The following is a 25,734-nucleotide window of genomic DNA, read 5'->3' as shown; positions in this document are numbered from 1 at the left end:
CTCTGAGTCACTTAAATGTCTCAAAAGAAGGTGAGGCAAATATTTGGAGTCTCTAATACTGGCATTAAATTACTATCCATGTTAATAGATGACATGTGCCTTTTAAACATGGTGCCTTTTTTGCCTGAGCTACACTCTGTGTGCACCAGAGAGGCCGGAGGATTACGTATGCCCGGCAAGTCTGCCTCGGATGTAGAACCAGCTGCTTCAGTGTGGCTTGTGAAGATCCTCTTCCTCCTACGCTTTCTCCTCTCGCGCCCCACTCTTGGCACCATCCTCTTGGGATTACAGAGCGTAGCCATTGACTGCCACAGAAATCTGGCTCTTTGGCTCCCAGGGGATGTAAAGTTCTTGGTCATTCCTGTTGTGTCACTGTGATCTATTTTGTTGCACTGACATGTTAAGATTTCCCTGGGAGGTTTTGTGGTGGGTGGTATTACAGAGATAATACCAGAGATGCGAAGATGTTCTCTCCTGTGATTATAGTCACGGTGATGATTCAGTGGGTGGGTGATGAGCGCTGTTAATATTCCCTAAAGTCACCTTAATCACTGTACAATGCTCCCACTATGTGTGCTTGGCACTGAACACAGGAAGGAGTGCTAGCTGTTTCTATGACGTGCAGAGACCCCTCAGGTAGTAACTTTATTCCATAGTCACATGATGACAAAATAATTTAAAGCATTTTGCAATTCATTCATTTGAAGGAAAAACATAGTTTTGGTTCAGGTTATAAGTCTGATGTGTAATAACTTCAAAGGACTTTCAGCTCCTACATGTTTCTGCTTGAACACATAATAACCTGCATCCGCTAAATGGAGCAAGATGATTTAAGGTGTGATTTTAATAAACAAAGAACAAAGTGAACACACATTTAAAGATTCTCGGTTTAAAAACATTCAAAGGCTGCAGGTGGATCTTAAGAGCAGTAGTGAACGGTAACTATAGCTATACGTACAGGTTGTTTAGTTGTTATAAGTGATGGATGCATCGATGGTGTCAGTTTGTAAGCCTCACATTTCCTTGTTTGCGCCTTTGATATATCAGGGTTTGCATCTTCTCGTGATATGTTACATTACTGTAAATTAAATCTTTGTCGAACTGTTGCCTTGATAGAATAAGCACTTGAAGATATTAGGAAGTAGTAATTTTTCAACACAGAAAATAATTTCTGGTAAGTAGTAAATTACATGATTCTTATATAGCGCTTTTCTACTCTTCGTAGTACTCAAAGCGCTCTATACAACATGCCATATTCACACATTCACACCCATTCGCACAAGCACAGTCTTCTATAATTTCAGTGCTTACTAACTGCCATTCATACACATTCGTACTCCGATGCATCTGACAGCAGCTTGGGGTTAATATCTTGCCCAAAGATATTTGGCATGCAGACTGGTGAAGCCAGGGATCGAACCACCAACTTCTTTGCATGTGTTTACTTTGTCTCACTCCTTCATTTAACAGATATGTTGTTTACCAAAGAGTAACTGCCACTTTCTGCAGTAGACTGTAAAGCAAACAAACTGTTTTTTACCAGACTAACATGAGAAATCGCTGCGCATGATGGATAAGTTGAAATGCTGCTGTACAACCAACTCGACCAGTCAGAGGCCGGTGTTGAGCTTTTTGGTAAGCGTAGTAACTTTTGGCGTGAGATTTGCATTGCTGAACATCCTATGCTAGCATTCTGCTTGTAGTTTGTGGCTGACGTTGATGAGGGTGGAGAACGCATTCGTTTGCTATAACCTTTTAGGACTTTCTGGAATGTTTTTGGAACTTTTCCTTGAAATCAGACCTACTTGTGGAGATGTGAAAAAGAATGGCTGACCAAAAGATGCGAGGACTGTAAAAAGACTGTTTGAGGATGGAGACTTCAGACAGCACAGCTACTGCAGCGGGAAAGCCGATGGAGCTGATGATGTTGTTTGACTTTTGGTTCACATTGGACAGCGTGTGCCAGAATCTCCATGTGTTGGGACCAAAGAAAAAAATCCTGTCGTGCAAAAGTCATGACTTATCTGGTCTGCTGACTAAAGTTAATTTGTTTTTGTTTTTTTTCTACCACCCCAATCTCACCCACCCCCCCACCCCGCCCTGTCTTCGCACATCTTTTCCTGTGTACCTTTTACACCACATCATGTTCTCAGTCTTGTCTCTTTTCTTATTCCCCACATTCCTCTCCATCCCTCTGCTTTCCCCCCCCCTGTTGAGTTCCTACATGTGATTTCTTTTTATCTCGTTCCTCTTTCTCCCTCTTGCTCTACCTCTTCACATCCTCCCCCTTCCCTCCCGCCCCCTCCCTCTCTCCCCCTCCCTCTCCGCTTCTCTGGCAGGCTGCTCATTGCAGTGAGTCAGTATCATGGAGGCAGGCAGCGGGGCTGCCGCAGCGGTGGGGAGTGCAGCACTGGGTTTGCTGGGAGCCACAGCCACATCCAGCCATGACATCTTGGACAGGTAAGCGAGCTGCATGAGGCTGGCACACACCCCCAGGAACACACTGCCCCCGACGTTCTCCATCAGAGTGGAGAGTGTGTGGAAGAGAAGGACCACACCTTAGGGCTTTGAATAGCATGTTAGTTTGTTTATACTCAGAAAACAGGTATGGAGAGTTTGTGAGCATGTGTGTGTGTTTTGGGGGTGAGGTCGGAGGATGGGAAGGGGTGTGTGTGTGTGCTTGCTTACTTACAGTAAGTGAGCCTATCTTCTTCTCTCTGTGCATGCGTGTGTCTCGTCTTCTGTACCATTACTCTCACTTCATGTGAGGCAAATGCACTGGCAGGCAGTTCAGTTTTTCAGCTGATAGTTGGAGAATCTGGTTTGTGCTCGTGAGAGTGTGTGTGTGTTCACGCTATGACACAAGGGGGAGTTACTTGGCTTCCTCTGTGCCTGAAGGAGAAATGACACCAGGGTATGCGCATGCAGAGGAGGAGGGGGAGGCATTGGTAAACGTGCCTGAGCGCTGTAGCTTTGCTGATAGGTTGAGTTTGTACAGCCCCCCCCTCACACTCCAGCACACACACACAGACACACACACACAGAAACCGTAAAGCCCCATAGCAACTGTGCAGTAGCCATCACTGCTGGAAACCCCTCATTCAGACTCCCAGATCCCAGCTCCAAAAACCAGTGTCCCCATCGATAGGCTGAGTAGATCAGCTTTCAGCTAGTTACGTCATCTCTACAGCTGTGCACCCACACCCACACGGACTGTCGTCACACACACCCTCCCCTCAAGCATGCACATTCACAAAAACGCATATGGACTTTCATCCAGTAAACACGCATGCTTCACAGGGATGTTTTAGGACACACACTGCTGTTGCTGTTCCAAGGTATGCCTCCCTGTGCATAGCGAGCTCTATCATGAGCCAGCGGGTGCTCCTGGAACATTCCGGTTGTTATGCTCTCTACCACTGAGGTATAAGTAATCTCCGACACGTTCCGGGGATCTCCTTTGACACATTATACAATGTGAGATTGCATAATGAAGGGAATGACTCATTTAGCTGTTATTTCCTTACTATTTCTGTTAGTCACCACTTGCATTTGATTGACGAAGACAGATTTTCTGCAGCCTTCTCTGAACTACACCTTTATGCTGTTCGTCTGAGCAGGTAGACAGAGGCCTCTGTCTATCTCGCCAACGTTACTGCTAATATGGGCTATTCTCGCTGCTGGATTAGTGGCGTGTCGTGTGCATCTGTCTGTGTTTTTGCAGATGTGCTGTCTAGCTTAGTTTTTCTATTTTTTGCTCATGGTGTTGGGGATTACAGTTAAGGCCGCTCAGCTCTTCCACCTGCCCCTTTCTCAATGCCCCTCCAGTCCTGAACTGGGTCTAAATCCTGTACTGAGGTTACCATGGCAGCAGCAGCTTAGCATATATGAGACAGTGGTCCCACGTTACTAGTGAGAGCAAACTGGTGAAAAATTAGAAGAGGTGAAGATGAGCCAAGCGAAACTATGAATTGGATGATTCCTTTTTTGCTAAATGTTTCCTGATGATGATGATGTGTAAAGTATCTATACAGGAGTATGTCTGCTCAACCTGACACTGCAGATTATTTATTTTTTCTGTGTGGGTAGGAGAAGGTTTTTGGCTTGACCTAGTGCAGTATAAAAGTAGCCGGCTGAATCGTGGTGGACAAAGTTTGATCACAGGATCAGGAGCCGGGACTGACGAGTGACGAGAACCCCAATTGGGGACACGAGGGCCTCAGGAGGTGACGCAGAGCTGAATGCTGTAAAGCTGCATGCTGTTTTGGGATGTCGTAATCAAGTCTGGGATAAGCGGACCACAGAGCAGGATGGAGTGCAGGAGGAGGCCTATGCAAACGAACCAAATGGATCACATTGCTGGTAATTTAAGGCGGGCGCAGGCTGCTGGGGGTATAGCTTTCATATGTTGATTCAGGGATCTGATAAAACGTTAATGAGTAACTTGATGTTTATCTGAGCTCACAAGATGTGCAGGTTTGAGCTGAGAGTGCAGCATGTTTTTTAACATGTCACCCAAGGGCAAGTATGTCAGTTTTTACTTGTGAATATACATTTACTTTTTGTTGTTAATACTGCTAAACACATTAAAACAACTGAGTCTTTCTGCTTTGACAAGTCTGAGGAAATATCCTTGATTATGTCATAGTGTTGTCATCGTTTGTGATATTGTGTTTTTGGCAATTAGGTTTAGAGACTAGTGTGCAAGATCTGAGGAAATTACCATAGCAAGGGTCTAATGAAAGATCATTTTGAGTTGCATTGTGGGAAATCTCTGTCTTTGCTCCTTTCTGATTGTTTTGATTTTGCAAAATGTTCAGAGACATATTACGTTGCAGCCCTTTAAACAGAGTGGCTGGGTTGACAGAGCATACACAGCTTATGAGTCTATGGGGAAGGAAATGCCATCTGATTGAGGATAACATCATTTGTCTCGTGACTATAGAAGTTAATCATGAGACAAGTTAAATCTTTGAATAGGAAACATGATGTTTGGATCTTGGGCAATGTGGTGACAAATGTCCTAATAAGAAAAAATAACTTTCCTATATGTAGCACATGTTGTACATGTCCAGACTCGAAAACAAGCATCTTAAAACTATATAGCGCAGAAGTCCCACCCACTTGTTTTTCAAACCTGGGTTTGCGAGGGGCAGCCAGTGAGAAGAAAACTGCCTTAAAGGGCACCAAGGCCCAGTATAAGATACATAGGAGTTATGTGTTAATTGGGAATCATGCAAAGCTGCTCCAGCAAATTCTAAAGAAATAAAGGTGCAGTTTGAAATGAGCAGAATACGTCCCCTTTAACAAACTCTTCCAAGTGAATTAATCAGAGAGGCTTCAAATTCAGATTCGGTTCGTGTCCTCTGAAGAGCTTTGCAATGCATCATTATGGAAATTGCGACTTTTCATTGAACAGTGTTTCATTGAACATTGTTGCCGTGGCAACATCCAGGCATACGATGTGCGGCCGTGAAAAAGAAAGTTGTTTTAACACAATTGTACATTGTCCAATGTTCCTATGCTGAGAGAGACATTCTGTGTCGTAGGGCAACAGAAAGCCGACAGTAGATGTGTTTCCACATGTGATGTGCAGCTTCGTAACATACAATTATGTAGATCCATTCACTCTTAATGTCTAAGAGTGAATGGATCTACATCAGCGGTCCCCAACCTTTTTTGCGCCACGGACCGGTTTATGCCTGACATTATTTTCTTTTCTAAATGTACTTGTATATTGTTCACATGTTGAAATAAATTACCAATCAATCAATCAATCAATCAATCAATTATTTTCATGGACCGGCCTTTAAGGTGTCGCGGATAAATACAACAAAATAAAACTAGTACCGGTACCGAAAAAAAGATTTATTCATAACACACGTGAAAAGACCCAGGAAAACAGAGTTAACGATAAAAACGATAACAAAATAACGCTGAAAACCGATAAAAACCCTGAAAACCAGACATTTCACGCTTGAGCCTCAACTCTCGCGGCCCGGTACCGGTCCGAGGCCCGGGGGTTGGGGACCGCTGATCTACATGACCCCAAAGCCCCTCAACTCTCTCACACTAATGAGCACAAAGGTACAAGGACCCAATCACTGGTGCTTGGAGATTTAAAATCTTTTAGTCCTTAGTCACTAGTCAGCAATAACCCAGGAAAATGCACTTTTTAAATTATGATTACATTTATTAAGGGAAATAAGCTGTCCAACCTACCTGGCTTTTTCTGAAAAAGTAGTTACCCCCTCACTTGTCCCAGACCTCATTTACCTCGCCAACAGTCAGTGTTCATGACTCAACAGCAAGAAAGAGAACGGAAAAAAAAAAGGTATCCAAGGGAGAAAGCCACTGCTGGACTAACAGGATCATCTCACTTTTACCAAAAAACATCTTAATGATCCACAAGACTTTTTAAAGGTCTGCATTTCATTACATCTGTCATAAAACTAACACAGCATTTCATAAACCGAACAGCACACCACCAGTCAAACCATGGTTTGACTGGTGGTGTAATATTCTGGGGCCGCTTCAGGACCTGAACAACATCCCATAACTGATGAAACCATAAATTCTGTTCTCTGAAAGGAGAATGTTTGGACCTTGAAATCAGCATGTCCACCTCTGAATTTAACATAAATAATAATATTGTAATAAAAATTACAAAGTGTGCCACTTATCGCAAAGTTCATATCTGACCCAACAGCATCATTATTCATATATATCCGTATATATCCACATACGTATCTTAGATTTTTAATAATCTATGCTGCCCAGCAGCCACGCTACTCTTTAATGGTTGGTTAATGGTTATTACAGTCGAGCATTTATTCCATGCCCAGTTTTTGCTGAGCAACAGATATACTTAATCAATAGCAGAGAAATATTTATGGAGCCATCAAGACATATTTCAGTTGAGCATTGATAGCTGCTGACCCTGTAGTGCTGTTTAAAAGTACAGCTGGAGCACAACAACATGCCGGATCAGAGCTTCCCCTTCATAGGATGAAAACAGTTCATTAGTAACTGGTAGAAATATGTGGATGGAAGTCCCGTCTGTGATGCCATATGTAGGACAGATAAACTGCCTCACTGGGATGGCAGCTAAACTGCTGGCTGACTGGAGAGACTTCCAGCCTGTGGATGAGATCCAAAACATGCATAAGGTTGAAATCCTGTGCGCTGCCTACTGATGGATTCCACCCTGTTTGCTGTCTTTCTATCCATTTATTGCTGCTCTGTGCTTTCCCAGATTTTTTTCCCTTTAAATGGGAAATGACATGCATCAGACTTTACTTTTGATCTGCTCAAAAAAACATTTTATTATTATTATTATTATTGTTATTATTGATATTTCATAGCCGGTCAGAGAAAAAAGCCCAGTTTTCTATTGAATTTTCACATGTTGATGCCCTGAATAGAACATGCCATTTTTCCAAATGAGGTTTTGTGTCAGGCACGTTAGTTTCCAGTTGATGCTCCACGGATTATCCAACCCAAAATTATAAGTATCAAAACTTTATAAAAAATGGTCTGGTCTTATTAACTTAATATCTAGAATTTTAGTTATTGTACATTATCAGGATGTTCTTTGTGACCAAGACGTGAGGTGATGCAAGAGTTAAAATGAAAAACCAGAGTGCATCAAACTATTTGCAACATGAAATGAACAGTCTCACAAATTTAAATGTATTTAACTTTGCTTTTGGAACCTTGGGAATCCTGTTTAACTTGGAGTTAGATGGGAATCTAAAATAAGGGAGGAAAATGACACCTGTGGAACCTGTTATATGCAGTAGCAGAAGAAATGCAAACTGATACCCCTGAAAACCACGTTGTTAGTTGTTAAACCAAGAGAAAAAAAAACTAGTGGACTTTTTTTTTTCTTTCTGAGACAGAAAACCTTTAAAATGTTTTAAACTGAGCAAATTATAAATGGATGAAGTCAGGAATTGGCCAAACAAATTCACCTCAAAATCCAAATCCATTTTGGAGCTGTGTGAAACCACTAATACATTTCCTCTGTAGTTGCTGATATGTGAGGTGCTTTGCTCCATGTATAACATTGCAAGCACAAAAAGTCAGTTTAGTTTGCTGGCTGATGTTAGCTGTGCTTGCAGGTTTTTTTTCCATGTCGGTATCAACATCCCGGTGCAGAATGCGGTTACACCCTGCTTTGGATGCTTGCTTATATTTCAGTTTGATCTGACGAAGCTGATGTCCAGCTGCTTTGTTGTTTAAAAAAAACAAAGCAAAACAAAAAGAGATCAAAGTAGTGTAGAAGAGTGCTGGTTAACACGGCTATCATCTGTTTTCTAGCCCCCAACACGTTTACAACTGTCATTGTAACATCTACTGACAGAACATTAATAATGTCTCTGAGTTCCCACATTATGAACTGATCACCTGCATGTCTTTGGACTGTGGGAGGAAGCCAGGTTACCTGGAGAAAACACACAGGGAAAGCCATACGGGAAAGCCCCCGCTCACAGTGAGGTGCCACTGCTAAGCACCACATCACTGTGCTGCCTCTTAGCATTCTTGTCAAATCCAAAATCAACCAAAATGCAGATTTTTGTCCTCTCAGAAGCTGAAAAATCTCCAGAGAGCACCACGAGTACAGAGTTCTGCCATTTTTTCGTAGACACAAAACAAACAAATGTTACTGTGTTGCCTGCATAGTTGTCAGGCTTTGGTGGAGCTACAGCAGTGTCTACCATGACTGATTAAAAGTGTGATAATCAAACATGGTTTTAATGATGAAGCTGAATGATAACACTGATTGTTGGGCATTTCGGCACTGAACCCAGCAACGTCTTCACCGGTATTGAAAAAGGTGTAATATATGATGTAATCATGGTAGTCGTGAGATGCAAGGGTTCTGTGCTTCAGTTTCACAGCTCCGCACTGGAGTTGTCAGAATCCCAGAGATCTCACTTCAGAGGCTTTATGGTGATCACATTCAGGCAATGATATGATGTGCTTCATGATAGAACTGTGAGGTTCTGATAGCTCTGTTCACCTAAGGCGAATGCAGAGTTACTCATATAAATGTCAGGAGGCCATACCTTCATCTGTCTTGAATAGGACGCAACCCTTTGTTTTTAAAGCATGTGCTTTCAGGTTTCATTCACCAAACAACTGAGTTATATTTACACATCGGCCTACCGGCAAATGCCCGGTATGCCCGATGGCCAGTCCAGCTATGTTAACCTGCAACCAAATCTGCAGCTCCATACAGCAATGTTACAACTTGGATTATATCGTATAACTCATAACTCTTATGCTAGCTCCCCCCTGTAGCCTACTGTCTGAAATACCCGACGGTTGCAATAATTCTTTAAGTGTTATTTTTTTTTTGGTATTCTAATTTCACCGAAGTTTACTAAACTCAACAAACTTAATATTACTTACCGGGACATTTATTCTCTCCTCATTTTCTTTCGCCGAAAAATTGTTTTCTGCGGTGCCGTCTTTCGCGCTTGGCTCTCCTTCCTTTGCTAACGTGATGCTCATAGTGCAAAAGCCGATGCTGCATTCACTTACACTCGGATATCTGAGCTTCACTGTGAAAACATAACCGTCCATTTGATATTTGATTGAATTTTATTGTTTTAGCTTCGGGGTGGCACCTGGGGTGGCCAGTCTGGTTGGGAGGGTGGTATTTTTTTTTAGAGCTCTGGCAGTGCTCATCCTTTTCCACCTTGCACAAAGAAGCAGTCCTGATGATGGGTTAGGGACCTTCTTCAGCCCTGTCCAGCTCTTCTGGAGCTCTTCAGGAGGAATCGGACTACCTGTGCAACCTCTGTAGGGTTAGATATCGCCTCATGCTGTCAGTTGTGACATTGACCCTAGCTTGTAAACAACAGAAAATGTGAGGAGGGAAAAGTGTCAGTGGCCTCCACCTGTAAAGCCACTGCTGTTTCCCGGGGTTGTACCACTGTTGCCTCTGCAGAGCACCTGTTGATGATTTTGTTAACACCAAAGCAGCTGAAAATGATTAACAACACCCTCTGCTACTCGGCTGCCCAGGACAATATCCTGCAAGTTAACGTTATGCTATACTCAGATTAAAATGTGTTTCTTTTCTTTTTGTGTGTGTGTGTGTGTGTGTGTGTGTGTGTGTGTGGTTTTTAGTGAAATTCCAGCTCGGTTTCGGGATATTCAATCACTGAAAGGAAATGTATTAAAGCAACAGTGGGGAACTAAAACTAGTTCCACCTCTGTGAGGGACAGACTTCCTAAGCCTTTTATACGTCTGAATATCTGAAATGTGAATACTGTTCCAGTACCAAAGATGATATAGACTCATTTATGCCTCTTGCCAGAGAAAACATTCCACTGTATATAAAACATAAAGAAATAGAAATTGCAGAGAGTTAAAACCTTTCGCTTCCTTTTTGACTGTAATTAGCCCAAAGGCTTAGGAAGTCTCTCTGCGTCACGGAGGTGGAACCAGTTTCAGTTCCCCACCATTGTTTTCAGTCATTCCCTTTCAGTGATTGAATGTCCCGAAACCGAGCTCGAATTTCACTTAAAAATTTTCTGGAGCCAGAGGCAACTCCTAGAAGCTGGTTATGTTATATTGGATAGCCAGGCCCTGCCCAGCTGCTTCTCACGTTAAAGTACAGTATGTTGATTCACAGACTAATCAGTGTCCTAGCAAGTCTGTCTGTAATAGCGATGAAGTTGGCTGAGTTTTTAAATTGCACACTTTTAAAACACAAAGTCATGGAAGGAACCGAAAGAAACAACTGTCACCGTCAGTGCAATAAACTGCTTTCTTTCAGTTCTGGATGTGCTGATTCACTAGCTTATTCCTTGTGGATAAATTATTCACTTGAAATATCAATTTAAACTAAACAAATTCACTTAATTCTTGTGAGGCCGAACATGAGGCAGTATACTCCCTGCAGCCCCCATTTGCTATTTGCTGGATATCTCTTTCACCAAACCAGTGCCATGATATTCTCTGGAGGGTAATATTGGCAGTTCTAAAAGTGGCATGTATCCATGTGTGTTCAGTTCAGTACAGAAAACATGTTTATGCTCTTAAGAGTTGCTCTCATAAATAGTGATCAGAGCCACCCAAACTGGCATTACTAGTTGTTGTTGTGCTTTGTCTGTATTTATTCATGTCTCATCTCTGACTTTGTGCCGTTTACCTTTAGACTCGCCTTCATTTGCAAATTACTGCTCGTCAAGTGAGTGATTTCCGTCTTGTATGCATGAATATTTTTATTCATGCTTTCAAATGCTGTTCTGGACTCATTCTTTGTGAGTGACTCTCAGATCAATATGGAAATTACTCTCAAAGTTTAGTTGACCCCAAGTCCCAAAGGTACTACAGAACTGTAATGGAAGCATCTCAAATTCATTTCACAGCAGGAGAACAAGCCTAAACACTCAGTCATAAGCATTCACTCCAGCCAAAAGAAGAACAACAGATGGTGTCCCCACAGCGTCCAGTTGTCGTCGTCATAACCAACCATCACAGTCAATCAGTCAGTCTGGGATTACACAGAGAGACGACGCTATGATAGGAAAAAGCCACAATCAGTCCTGCAGTGCCTGAAAACCTGAGGAAAACTCACTGACACCATGACAGGATTTAAGTGTTTTATTTGTCGTTCCTTACATCAGATCTGGCTTCACAGATTTGTTCTTTTGTCTTCTTTGACGCGTGTCACTCATTAATCAATTATATTTATTGGTTATACAATCATAGAATCTAAAACATTACATAGTCTTAGTTTTTCATTAATGAGTATTAGGGGGTATTCTGTTTGTTATGCGATGGTAAACAAAATATCTTCACGTTTTGGTCTCTTCAAATAACTTGAAGATGACACTTATTGCTCTGGTGTTACAGCCACAGCCCTCTAATAACTATTCAGCCAACCCTGTAATGTACATACTGGTGGCTTGTGTCTGCACAGCCTGGCCTGATTAGTTTTGCTAATTGCAAAGTCTGCTTCAGTAATGGCTCAGAGTGTTTATTAGTGGTGTAACCATTTTCTTTTCCACAGTTGTTTTATTGTCCTTTTCAAACCTCTGGGGAAAAAGGAAAAGCATGATGATAGTGGGCTAGACTCTCATTTTATAGCACAATGTTTAAAATACAAACTATAGATGTAGCCACAGATTAGTAAAGTGCAGGTGTTGGTAAATGTTTTTGGTGTTTCTGTCTTGGTGCTGGACGTGATAAATGAACGGTGTGTCTGACTAACAGAGACGTACTGTAGGCTAATCTCAAGGTAACACCTCCCCAAAGCAAACCCTGCTTTATCCTCTGTTATTCTAATGAGACCAGTATGCACAACATGATCCTCACGTTATATTCATAAGACTTGAAAATAGCAATTGAGACTCATCAGGAAAGGGTTTACTGAGCTTGTAGTTAATTTGCTGAACAGTAGATCTTTATGCAAATGGACTTTTTGCAGAGCTGCCCCATGCTTCCACGTTGGTTTCACACACATCTTTTAAATACAGTTTATGGTATTTGTCCACAGGACTTGGTTAACGAGGGCAGCACAGCATTTCCTGACAGCGAGGTCTGGGTTTGTATCCACCATCTGGCTGGGGTCTTTCTGTGGCGTTTGCTTGTTGTCCCTGTGTTTGCACGGGTTCTCTACGGATTCTCCGGTTTACGCCATTAGTCCAACAACATGCGCCGTTGGGTTAGGTTAAAATGACCACATGTGTGGTTGTGACTGCTGTCTCTGTGTCTAGGGAGTAGCCTGCCCTGTGGTAGCTGTCATAGTCTCCAATGGAGCGTCCTCTTTATCTTCAAACTAGTATCTTCATTTGAAGGGTGAGACCTGCACCAGACGGACCTAAAAATGCATGAAAAACCACAGGATTTCTGTTTGTGGCTGAGGACATGTTGAGTCAGACATTCAGTGGCTCCAGTACTTAGGCAGCCTAATAGAGGAGAAATGAGAAAGTTGAGGTTCAGGATAAATGTGGGGAGAGATTCATGGCTTTCATTTTCAGAGCAAAAAACAAGCTGCTGTTGCTTTTCGTGGTGTAAAATTGTGATGCTGATGGAAATGCTGGAAAACTAGTCAAGACTGAAACTTTCACACAGTCTTGTATGTGGAGTTCGTTGCATTTGATCTTACACAATTGGAGAGAGAAATATTTGACTCAGCAGGCCGGGAGCTTAGCAGAGGGAAGTTTTCTGTCAGTTTCTCCTCTTATCTGTTTTTGTGGCTGGGAAGAAGGTAGGCAGGAAAGCAGAGACGAGCGCTGTTCAAGATGAGCAAGCTTTTCTGGCTGCAGTCTTATAAGAATGTTTGACAGAGAAGCTGCGGAGGGCAGTCTCTTTCTTTTTACATGCAAACTCGGAGGCATTCTGAGAAGTCTGTGATTTCACTTCACTTTTGAACAGAAAAGGTGGCACTGGGCGAATAAAATGCACTAAAACGGTTGGCCTTTATCTGTGGTGTCTCAAAGTGCTTCACACTTTGTCAGTAGTTCCTCAGCCTTCCCTGATAAGTGCTGCTCAAAGCTTGTCATCATGCTCAGGCTGTGCGACAGTAGTCAAAAAATTCTGAAGGCCTTCTCACAAGTTATTTCATATCATTTACCGTGTGGCCAGCGAGCTGACTTTCAGGATAAATAACTGAAGTCAGGGAAGAGCCCAGATAATACTGGCCTGTCAGAGATACTTTGGTATTGGATTGATGTGTCCAGTATACATGGGAATGCTGCTGTAATGTATAAACAGTGTCGTCTCACACATACACTCTATTTTTATTTTTAAATCTAATCCAATATATCCATATTCTCTCATCACCACCCAAGAACATCCAGTATTGGTTGTTTGTGGGATGAAACATTTCATGCAAACTGATTTGTTTGTAATCACATTTTTTTAAAATAAAATATTTCTTTCCAAGAATGATGTGTGGACACATCTGCTATGTGCACTCACATACTTTCAGACTAAGACACTTTTAACAGCACATGTACGATGAGCTAGCATGATACCTTTCGTTGCCATGACAAATGGATTATACCTTCCCTCCATAACTTTATCAAACACTTTTACACAATCCAACCAAAGCTCTCGATGGCTCTGGTTCAGATTCAGCACTCTTTAGAAGAGAACTGCCGCAGCAGTGTGTTTGGGCACAGCGCTCTAGTGTCTCCAGTAGAACAAATGTTAGTTGGATTTGGTTACTATGGAAGGAAAGAAGCTCCGCTGACTGGGAGGCCCGGCCGGAGGACGGAGATTAAAGAGCTGAAGAACATTCAAAGGGATTTCCCTTTATTTTAGAACTTTCCAGAATTACCTCTCACTAAATATTTAATCTTGCATTAAAGGAGGACGTGACATCACTGAGTCATGGAGTAGCTTTATTAGACTCTCCATCAAGGAGAACGTGGCATTTTGCCAATAAATAAAAGCCACAATACTTTCTGCTGCTTCTGTTCCAGTAGCCTCTCTTAAATTTATCAACCTAGTATATTGAATAATGCATAATGAGTCAAATGCAAAATGCCTGAAATAAAATAGAATAGAGTAGAATAGGCCTTTATTGTCATTGTACATACATAACGAAACTGTGGGTGCTCCACACTATCAATGCTGGAATATAATATAAGTAGCAAACAGCAAGAATAATTAGCAAACAGGAGAAATTAATACAATGAAGAGGGATATAGATACAAAACAAATATATATATATATATATATATATATATATATATATATATATATATATATATATATATATATATATACACACACACACACACACACAAAATAAAGAGAGAGGCACATATTAGATGGTGCTTGGAAGTAGTCCAAAGAAAAGACTTCATCTGAATAGAGTCTGTGTGAGTGGCTTGAGTGATGAGGGTTAAGACCATGGCTCAGTTTGGTGAGGTGGGTGGGCAGAGTGGGGTGTGGGGGGATATAGTGTTTGTTAACAGTCCCGGGGGAAGAAGCTGTTTGTGAGTCTGGAAATGTGGGACCTGATTGACCTGAGGCGCCAACTAGAGGGTAGCGGGTCAAACAGGTGATGGGTGGGGTGCAAGGGGTCACCTGTGATGACCCTGGTTTTCCTGACACAGGAGGATCTGGAGATGGCCTCCAGGTTATTCTTCCTCAGGACACAGAGGACGTGCAGCCGCTGCTGGGCCTTCTTTACCAGGGCCCAGCATCATAAACCAGAGGACTTTGGTTTATTATGAGTAAAATCAGTTTAAGTCAGTTTCCTCACTTCAGGTCAATCAGCGCAGTGCAGTTACAGACAGCTATATCTCCCTGACCTGTTGTTCAGTCATGTCTAATCAAGGCTTTTTATTTCTCAGGCTTTTCAGCGAGGGTCTTTGCTAGGTTGACTGGCTTTATTGGGCCCATAGGGAATCAGGTCCTATCTGTACTGATGAATGTTCAGGACCTTGTTTGGGATTTTGCTGCAGTTGGAATGAATAAAATGCTTTCACACTACTTTTGTTGACTGTTGAATGTGTCAGTCGGTATAGAGTGTGTATTGTTCAGTGGGTCTTAGCCCTGGTTTTAAATCTCTGACTATACATTAAATTGTCAGGCAGAAGAAAAGCATCATACCTTGAGTGAATGATGAAGTAATTTACATGAAAAATACTGTAAAAAGGTTTGGGAGTAAAGAGATGTAGTCATTGCTAAAGTTGGCTTCCAATATCTCGTCTCAGAGTCTCGAGCCCTTAAGTCCAATTATCTCAATGCAGAGATCTTGTCTCAGAGTTAGTTTGGTCTGTCATCTTGCAGCTACTGCAGATCTTCCATTCTTCCCAAAACTGCCTTTTCCCCCCCCTCTTTCAATTTCCTCTCTTGTCTACAATGGTTAAAACACATCCTTGAGGCAACTGTTTGTATGTGAATGAGTGAGAGTGTGTGTGTGCGAGAGACGGCTCTATGGAAACAAGGTCAGTTCAGACAGATGTCTCATCAACTTCAACTTGTTCTCTCAGAGTATTGCAAACTCATTTGCCCTCATCAAATTATCCACTGTTCATGTCATGTTTCATTTTCTGACTGTTACATTCGAGATGCCTCGAACTGGACCCTGCAGCTGCTCGGCACTCCACAGTTTTTGTCATTGACTGTTTTTAAAGAGGAAAGATCTTGAATCATGATTCGACCTGCAACTAACGGTCATTTTATCATAGTTTAAGATGTTTTCCTAAAGCTCCGTTCAGCAGTATTTGGTCCATTTTAGCAGGGGAAAGAAATCCATACGTATTAAGTTTATAGTCATGGACAAGTGATAAATCCTCTTTTAAGGATCAGCATTTTATGTTCTGCAGTTTAATAGGTTTAAAATGACACTTCCAGACATTATTATTTATTGAAAATAAACCCAAGCTTCACATCCTTTTGATTACTGGATATAAATGATTAAAGCATAATAAGTGATTCATTTTAGTGGCATTTAGTGGCATTCCACACAGTTGTGAACAATTCAACTGATAGATTTGTTTAGTACCTGAGGCACTGGTCTCAAAGTATACGAAACTGAACATACTTACATATGAACTTACTTCTTCACACACCCAAATAACCCAGAACATAAGGAAATAATAAAAAACAAACAAAAAGCAAACAAAAAAACTACATCTTATGCAAAAGGTACAGTCTGATGGGAGACTCTAAGGTCGTTGGATGTTGCTAGGATAGTAGTCTGTAGGATAACTTTGAAGTGAAGTTCAGTGAGCTCCTGTCCTGAAGAGCACCACAGATGTGATGTTTGGGAGGATCTATGGTACTGCATGGGGAAGTCAAATAAACAAACTGGTACCCAAAAAGTTGATTCTGTGTACCTGGACGCAGCGCTTTCAGTGGGAGAAACATGTCCACCCCAAGGATCTGCTCTGCCAGCACAGACAGAGTAAAATAGAGTGCCAGAAGGATTACCATGATTTATACGTTGGGGGAACCAAAAAACCTCTGGCTAAGCGGATGGCACAACATAGAAGAGCTAACTTTTCATGCCAGGATGAGTATCTACACATCTTGGGCAGGGAGGAACACTGGTTTGATTGGGAAGTCAAGGGGGACATTTCTTTCAGTGTCATGATTGCAGCAATTCCCCAACTCTCTGTGAATGGTACTCAGCCATTGATCCAATGGTCATGACAATTTGCATTAATAACCAAGAAACTGAAGTCATGGCCCATTGTTCGTCAGTGGTGCTAGTGCCAGCCCTTGTGCAAATGTACTGTTTATAAAGTTGGGGAAAGTCAGCTGAGACTGAAGAATACTGAAAACACTACGTCTAGATGAACAGAATCAACTTTTGGGGATTTCCTTACCCAAGTGATTGAGCATGCATGAAGATGTAACAAACCGGTATGCTATGTGGCTAGCTAGCATCACCCAACATGCTGTTCTGCAGTAGAATTTTGTAAACGTAGTAATTGTTGTAGAGCTTGTATTTTAAAAAAATAAAAAATAGAAAGAAATGTTATTGTAATAACCCCATTGAAGAGAGTTGGGTTTTGGTTATTGATAGTTTTCTTTTATTAAAACTTGTGACATGTAAAGAACTGGAAGTGTGAAGAGTGCTCGGTTATTACAGCTCACCTCGGTATGCTCCACAGGGCTGGTGGCATTGTGCAAAAGATTTGAGCCCACCCCATTTTTTTGAAAAAAATATTTCTTTATATTTGAATGCAAATATAGTATCTCTGGTTCAACTTGTCTTTAGTATGCATAGAGGTGGTCAGCATACTAGTACAGGAGTCTATAACCATCCGTAAAACCCAGCCTGTGTCGTACCAGTGGTGATGGGAATCTTGTCAAAATTTGATGGAATTATGAAGGTAGAAAAGTGGATTTTGATCCACCATGTAATACCATCTGGAACGCGTCTGATTGGCAGTGTCTTTGTTTTTCAGTATGACAATAATCCCAAATGTATTATTTTATATTTTCCTAGCAAAATATAAAGGAATAAAGCTATATATTAGATTTAAAAGCATTGAAAAGCAACATTTGGGATTCTATTTATTCACTCGTACTGGATAAATTCACATTTCATGAAGTTAAGACCGTTATACCGGGCGTTTGGCATAGCACTTTAACATATATACATACACTAAGAGTGATACTGTAATAGTCCAGTGTGTGCCATTTGAGTTCTAAGCTTCTGGTTGTGTGTGTCTGGCTGCAGGGGTCTGAGACCTGGACGTCATCTGGAGGACGACGACCTTGTGCCTGAACTGGCTCACATCCATCCCAGAGAGAGACCAGACTGGGAGGAAACCATCAGTGCCATGGTGAGAAACACTTGACTTTTTTTAACATGGATTTTTAATTAGAAGCATCATCCATCTTTTCTTTTTCTTCTTTTTTCTTTCTTTCTTTCTTTCTTTCTTTTTAAACCTACCCACTTATGCTCAGAGTGAGCTGCTTGAAATATCACCCTGTGGCTGGGTGACTCCCCCTCGCTGGGTGATGGTAACAGGGTGTTAAAGAACTGTTATAAACCAGGTTAATAGTGCTTGCTTGTCAGTGAGTACTACATCTAGAAAGAAATGTGGCCTGTGAAAATTATCTGATGCAATCTTTTTTTCCAAGGAGTCTGTACGTGTTCCTCATTCCTTCATTCTGATGGGACTTTAAGTTTTTGTGTGTGTGTGTGTTTTTGTTTTGTTTTGTTTTTTAAATGCACTTAAGACACAATTTCCTGTATTCCTGTATTCAGACTGTTCCAGATAAGGAGAATATACCTTTAACCAGTAAATGAAAAAGGATTAAGATTCTTATATCAAGCAGGCTTATCACTGTAACGTTCTGCTGATTGTTGATGGTAGAATATTCGGGAGGGAAGAAATGTCATAAACTGGCTTGTTGCAACAGTGGCATCCTGTTATAGTATGACAGTGAAATTCAGCGAGCTCCTTTAGAGCCACTCATTCTCTCTCAAGTGTTTATGAAGGTAGACTGCATGGCTACAATGTTCCAATGTGACTGAATTTAAAGATTAAGAGGTGTGGTCCAATACTTTTGCCCCTATAGTTTACTTACGCTTGTTTATAATGGCATACGCTATCTGGATATCTGCATTTTATGTCCTTACCATTTAAAATAACCCTATACATCAACCCCATGCAGTTATTGACAGTATGTCAATATTCAATAAGCTGGACATGAGTGTAATTTATTAAAAAAACGAACAAATCAATATATTTGTATACATTTAATGCAGGACTGTTTCTACCATCAGTTCAGCTCCATCAACAAAATACATCATTAGTATTTGCAAACATTAAAAAAGCTTTGAAGAAAAAGGGAACCAAAATCCAGGTGTCTGAGGTCCAGATGAGTCCAGCCTGCAGGGGAAATTGTGCAACTTTCACTTTTGCCATGCATTTGTGTCGCCAGCTCATTTTGCTGTGTTTGTCAAATGTGATCTATGTAAAACCTTTAAGTTGAACTTATTGTTTTGTCCTGTGATCACCGCACTTCAGTAAAGTCTCCTGTCAGTCATTCCTGACACGTCTGATCCATGATCCAGTGAGAACACCTCCCCACCCTGTCGGCTTGTTTGCTGCCTGTCACTTCCTTATCAGTCTGTTTTTAAGCCACTGGGCCGATGACATGTCTGTCTCTCGTATTGAAAACTGTCTCTCTTTTGCTCCCAAAAGCCTGCTGAACCTTAATGCAGACTGTTGGTGTTCTAAACCTACCACACTCCAAGCTCTTCGCACAGATCGGTCATGTACAGATCGGTCTGATTATTTCATCTCTCCGTGCTCGTCCCATTCACCAGACGCCATTCATTCATTATTTCCTTTCCTCTTATTTAGTTCGGGTCTTGCTTCCTGCATCGGCAGCACCGTGAAAATGAGGCCGTCTCCATGGTAACATGTCGAGCCACCCGTGGTTGGCGCGTGGTTGGAGCGGTATCACGACTGCTCATTTCGATCGGGCAACAGAGAGGAAGAGAAACAGCAAGAGAAATCTGAGCAACCTATTGAATATTATTTAGAGAGGCGGGGCTTTTAATACTGCATGTGTGCGATTGTTTGCTCAGTTTGCGATACGGCTGTGTCCACTGGGGCACCATGCATCATTTATGTCTCCAGTGGTTGGAAGACATGATGAAAAGAAGTGTGAACAACTTGGTGTAAGCTGTCACACCAACGCCCTGGTGCACTGTGTAGGCTAGATCATATTCTAGTAGAACAAAACACGCACGCACCCGTGCAACGTGATCATCATCGGCAACTTAAATACCTGCAGTCTACATGACATGCAACATTCCTATTTTAGCAACGATACAAGATAATTCGGTTTGTTTTTTTATTTTATTTTATTTAGATTTTATTTTGTCTTACCAACAAGCACTTGTTTATGTTCAGATACACAGAGTGTTTGTCTGTAGTGGTAAAAAAGTTACAACTGTAATTGTAGCGAGTGATGTTGGACTTGGACCTAATGGATATAGAACACAGAGGTGGGCGATGTAGCTTTAAAATGAAATCAAAAAACGATGTTAGTAGCTCACAACTGTAAAAAACTGTTACTAACTGTTACTAAAACAGTAGTAACCAATATAACCACCTTCTCACTGGCAGCACTGGCAGAGAGCAAATTTAATCCTGCTGTACAGAAACAGCTACAAGTGCTCCATCTTTCACCTCTGCCTGGGCCCTTTTAGCACCTGGAATAGAGGTGGTGCAGAAAGTCTCAGTGGTCTGACCGCATATGCAAAGCACCGTACCTGTCAGCGGCTGTGGTGAGGTTACAAGCTGAATGAATGAAGCTTTCACAGTTCTGTAAGCTTGCCTAAGTCATGCTCCTGTTTTCTTACACAGCTTCACAGCGAGTAAATCCACTGATTAAAATCTGCTTGCACTAAAGTAGATTCCCCAGACTCTTCGTGATTTGCTTACCACATCTGCTTTTGATTTTCAGTCTAATTTAAGCTAAATGATGCGAATGGCTTTATTTTTGAACACGATAACAACCAGAGTGAGTGGCTGTCGGTGAATCTGTGTGGGGAGTGGTCTTTTAGTCAGAGACTGCAGAAATGCTTCTCAACCAACTGTGCCTGATGCTTTTAGATGTTCAACATAGTTTCCAAGTCAAACTGTTGTTGTTATTGTTCATAATGCTCAGATTCTTCCATCTTATGTATAATAATTAAATGACTAAAAATAACAGTTCCTGACTGGATTCCTGCTACTGAGCATGAGTTAAAAAATCAGTCGGTTCTGGAATAATCTTCATACAAAAACAGGACTGACTGTGATATTTTAAGTCTGCACAGTACACACTATGGACTGAACGCTGTTTCATAACATGTGTAAGTGTGCAAAGACCTTGAAACACTCCCTCGGCTTGTCCATCAACCACATGTATGTGAGGCATTCAATGACATTAATTACTATATATTTAAATTAGGGATACACAAATGTAGCTTTTTCCAGCACTAATATGCTACAGATGTCTGCCAGGCTGCATTTAAGTGTTGCTTTCGAAAATAAAATGTAATCTATGTAATGTAATAAAATGAATCTAGTAATTATTAGTACAACAACAACAACAACAACAGAGTGAAGATCCAATTTTGATTGATCTCCTTTATTTGCAGTCATGTTATTTCAGTTCGGTGTGAGAGGAGGATTTGCGTCATACTGCTGTTATTTACAGTCATCCTTACACACATTGTAAAGCTGACAAGAGAAGTGAAATATTTATCAAGGTGGCAGCAGGTTATGTTATAGGAAGTGCAATAAAAGCTTCAGAATCAAACATAACGAGAATGAGAATGAGCAACATATGAGAGAGAAGAAAACAAAAAAGCCTTGTTGTTGATGAAGCTGCTCAGCTGTCAGCTGACCACAGTCTGCAGTTTAGTCAAATATTATTGCAAGCATATAAAGAAAAGCTGTTGGTGATGGAGGCGTGAAGTATCCTCACGCTGCTGTTGCTTGACTGTTAACTTCCTCCATGCTAAGTTAGCGTTTCCGCTACCAGCTGAGGCGCTGCTGCTCACGGCTGGCGTGGTAAACACTGAACAGAACTACAACAATCACCCTCGTAGATGTGCCCATTTTCACCCATCAGGCCCTAGTTGGCATGTGTACAGGTATTCTTCAGACATCTTTAACAATTGTGTTTTCTGCTCTTGGCTCTGTATGATGTGAGTGAGGGGATATCCCCAATAAAACTATTCTGACTGTGAGAATAGAAAAGCCCTCCCACCTGCTGTTCAAACCTTCTGCAGCAAATCAGAAGAAAGCTGGCTTAAAGGAAGAGGGGCTTGTTTTAGAGGGTGAATTGAGATAAATAAGGATTAATGTGTCCTGTGAATCATGCAGAATTACTCTGCCAGAGTCCGAGAATAAAAAATATGAAGTTTAAAACAGCAAACGGAAAGTGCACATATGAAGCAATTCAACGACCAGGATGATCTGGGAGAAAATAATAATTCTCAAAGGAACCATACTGTTGTCCAGTCAACTAACAAGCTGCACATGTGTCAGTCAGCAGGATCAGCAGGGCTCAGCTCATCCAAACACATTAGATGGAGTCAAACAGCATATTGCTGTACAGCACTGGTTACACAAGGCTGTTAGGATTTTTGGAAAGTCATTACCTGATCTGATCTAAGCAAACTGGTGCTACACATAAACCTAATTAACTGAATGATGTGCAGTTGTGTGAATTAGCTGGCTCCCCTCATTAAATCGATGCTTTGGATCGGACTGGAAGTGTGAGCTCATGTTTGTGTGCTTTGTTTTGGGTTTTTTTAGGCAAGGAGTGCTGAGATCCCTGAGCTGAGGACTGAGCCCCTCATGCGCTCATGCAGCAGCAGCACAGCCAGCATGAAGGTCAAGAATGTCAAGAAGTGAGTGGGCACGTGGACACACAAGCTCACAGCTCTCACATTTCTCCTCTGTCCATTTCTGATATCGCTCCAAACTGGCTGTTTATCGAGTCTGTTTCTGTGCCTGCCTCGTGCTTTCGCTCCCTCTGTTTGCATTGCCCTCGGCTTTTTCTGCTAATCATACACACTCCAAGCTGTTACCATATGAAGAGAATGAAGTGCTAACCAAACTGTGTGTGTTGCATTTGCAGACTTTGCTTCACCAAGGGCCATTTCCCAAAACTGGCAGAGTGTGCTCATTTCCACTATGAAAATGTGGACTTTGGTACAATTCAGGTACAGTCTTGAAGCTTTTTGATTCCTTCTCTTGAATTTCTTAATGCTTTACAAACACCTGGTATGAGAAAGGGTTAAAGCTGGCTTTTAAAAACTTTGATTGGGATTATGAGTTTAAAATTACAGCACCACAAATGTCAGCGATGTTGTGGATGAACCTTTGCACAGCTTATTGAAAAATACTGGCTCTCACTGAGAAGAAATTGGCTGATGATATTTGTAAAGACTGAATGAAGCAGGACTTCTCCACATGATGTCAGGTAGAACTTTTTTGCCTTTGATGCATGGAGATTGTTGGTGTTTGCTGTGGTTTCCTGGTTCCTTAAATGCCCCATTTCGCTAATATAATATAAATATAAGATCTTTAAAAAGTTTTCTTCTACCACCGTCTCTCCTGGAGATTCCTCCACATGGCTCCCTCATGTCTTTGCCTTTATTAACCTTAGTGGCTGTTGAGTCCCAAGCTGAGTCACAACTTGCTTTGCCAGCAGTTGTCTTTGAAATCTGTTTTGATGTTTTTAAAAGTCCCCCCCATGCTTTAAAATATCCAAACTAGGAACTGTGAACCAAGTGTTTTTTAATCCCACCTGCACCCTGGTTAAATATTTGAATTGTTTGTTACACTTTCTGTGTGGAAAAGGATTTTTTTTTAACTAGTTAAAAACAAAAAAAATCAAATGGGAATGCCTGAGTAACTCAGTGAAAAGCCTGTGCCCCTGTAGTACAGGCATGTCTGATATTTCATTTGATTATTTTATTTTACTGTATTTTTTGGACCATAAAGCGCACCAGATTATAAGGTGCATTAAGCGAAACAAAACAGTCAGATAAGTCAAACTTTACTCATTCTTCTGGCTTCCTCCACTTCCGTACCATTGATTCATTAATGTTGAATTCTCTGGCAGCTGCTCTATTCCCGTGTTGTTGCAGTATATTAATGACTAACCTTGTGTTGTCGATCGATTATCTCAGTTGTTCTCCTGACTGAAGTTTGGCCCGTGTATAGCATCTTGCTATGCGATTGCATTTGTCCCTGACCATCAGGAACCTTCACGTTAACTTTTATCGAGTGGGGAAAAAAGTTAGCGTTCATCCTCCAGCTTCACTGTGTTTATGTTATGCTAACATAGCTGTGTAGCTAGCGATCACGTAGCACATCATTATATACCAGCTAGCCCAACTTCAGTAACCCTGCAAACGTCACTGCTGTTTAGTTTTCTGTCTTCATTTATGTTGGAAGTGATAGCAGAGCTGTACGTTTGGATTCTTTCAGAAATCTCTCAGACAGAACATGCTGTATCATGTTTAGGTGGAAGCTAGCAAGCTAACTTCCTGCTAACTTCTAACTCAGTTAAAAGTAATAAATCCTGTTTTCATTGATGCCTGGATGTTAAACTTAATCGTTACACCTGGTAAAGCAGCAATGCTGATCATTTTATTAAAGATGAAATAATTTAGACAGTTTTTAACTCTCAGTGATGCTGCAGTGTTCGTTTGTTTTTGGGACCTGAAGCGGGCGGAGTTTCGGACCAAGATTACTCTGTGAGGCTCCTGACTACAGTAGTCATAATGCTCCAACAACCCATCAAGCAGTGCGGCTTTGTAGGTTAGCAAAGTCATACTAAAACATTTTTGACAGATTCATGTGCGCCATGTACCACATAAAATCAGTTCAAGGTCAGTAAGCACAACCAGAATTTAACATAAGGCGCACTGCTGATTTTTGAGAAAATGAAAGGATTTTAAGTGCGCCTTATAGTACGGAAAATACAGTAGTTTATTTTAGTTTTACCAAACATTTATTCACTGATCTTTTAAATGTTTAATTTTGAAGTTGTGCTTTACGTTTGTGAAAGATGATGATGTTCAGCACCACAGTGCAGTAAATACAGCTGATCTCTGACTCTTACTTTGGTGACTGGTGGGGTTGTGAGGTTAAAATATCTATTTTATGAATCCTTAAACACATTGTCAAGAGGAACTGTGCTGCAGTCAACTCTAGTGAGAGCTTTTTTTACCCAGCCAGTCTTGTCATTACTACAAGAAGCCAGTAGGGGTCACCAGTCAGCTAAATCAAACCCACTGCTATTGCAACGGCAGAGTGAGAGTTTGCTGTATTATATTTTACATGCAGGTCATTTGTTGATCTAACTCCACCCGTCCACTCATTGTATACATCTCAAGCTAATTTAAATTGTCTACAGCCAGTAGATTGGTTGTCCTTTTGTTTGGCCAGCTGATCCTTTCCTGGTTTTCATATGCCTTTAAGTAGCCTTGTGTCTTTGTGTTGCCTCCTGTGTACTTTTAGTATTCAGTGCAGCTCCTGCCTCTTCTTCTGAGCCAGCTGAACCCCAGTGGAAACTCATGTCTTCTGTGTTTGCTTAGGGATTAATTATTTGCTATTTGTTCCCCATGTCACTCAATATATTATGTCTTATCTCGCCTCAACCAAACATGTTTGCTTGTTTAATGAATTGGTCACAACTGCATTCTATTTACTTGTTCCCTAATGATTCTGACACGGCATAAATAGTAAAGCTTTTTATAAATGATAAGT

At 41.3% G+C, this 25,734-nt stretch overlaps 1 protein-coding gene across 7 annotated transcripts in view; it reads left to right on the top strand.

Annotated features, from left to right (window-relative positions):
* The window catches only part of arhgap32b (Rho GTPase activating protein 32b), a 114,416-nt gene that overhangs the window by 35,215 nt on the left and 53,467 nt on the right, over positions 1-25,734 (top strand). For 6 of the 7 annotated variants that reach the window (XM_040012178.1, XM_040012174.1, XM_040012164.1 and 3 more), the window contains exons 2-5: positions 2,340-2,460; positions 18,174-18,279; positions 22,768-22,862; positions 23,093-23,177. In XM_040012178.1, the coding sequence (XP_039868112.1) occupies positions 2,366-2,460; positions 18,174-18,279; positions 22,768-22,862; positions 23,093-23,177 (381 nt within the window). In that variant the 5' untranslated portion in view covers positions 2,340-2,365. The remainder of the gene's footprint in view (positions 1-2,339; positions 2,461-18,173; positions 18,280-22,767; positions 22,863-23,092; positions 23,178-25,734) is intronic. The other variant, XM_040012184.1, reaches the window with a different exon arrangement.

This window comes from Simochromis diagramma, unplaced genomic scaffold (assembly GCF_900408965.1).
Source record: "Simochromis diagramma unplaced genomic scaffold, fSimDia1.1 OVJJ01000123.1, whole genome shotgun sequence".
Classification (NCBI taxonomy): Eukaryota; Metazoa; Chordata; class Actinopteri; order Cichliformes; family Cichlidae; genus Simochromis; species Simochromis diagramma.
Note: the sequence above shows the minus strand (reverse complement) of the source record. Positions and strands in the feature narration are given on the sequence as shown.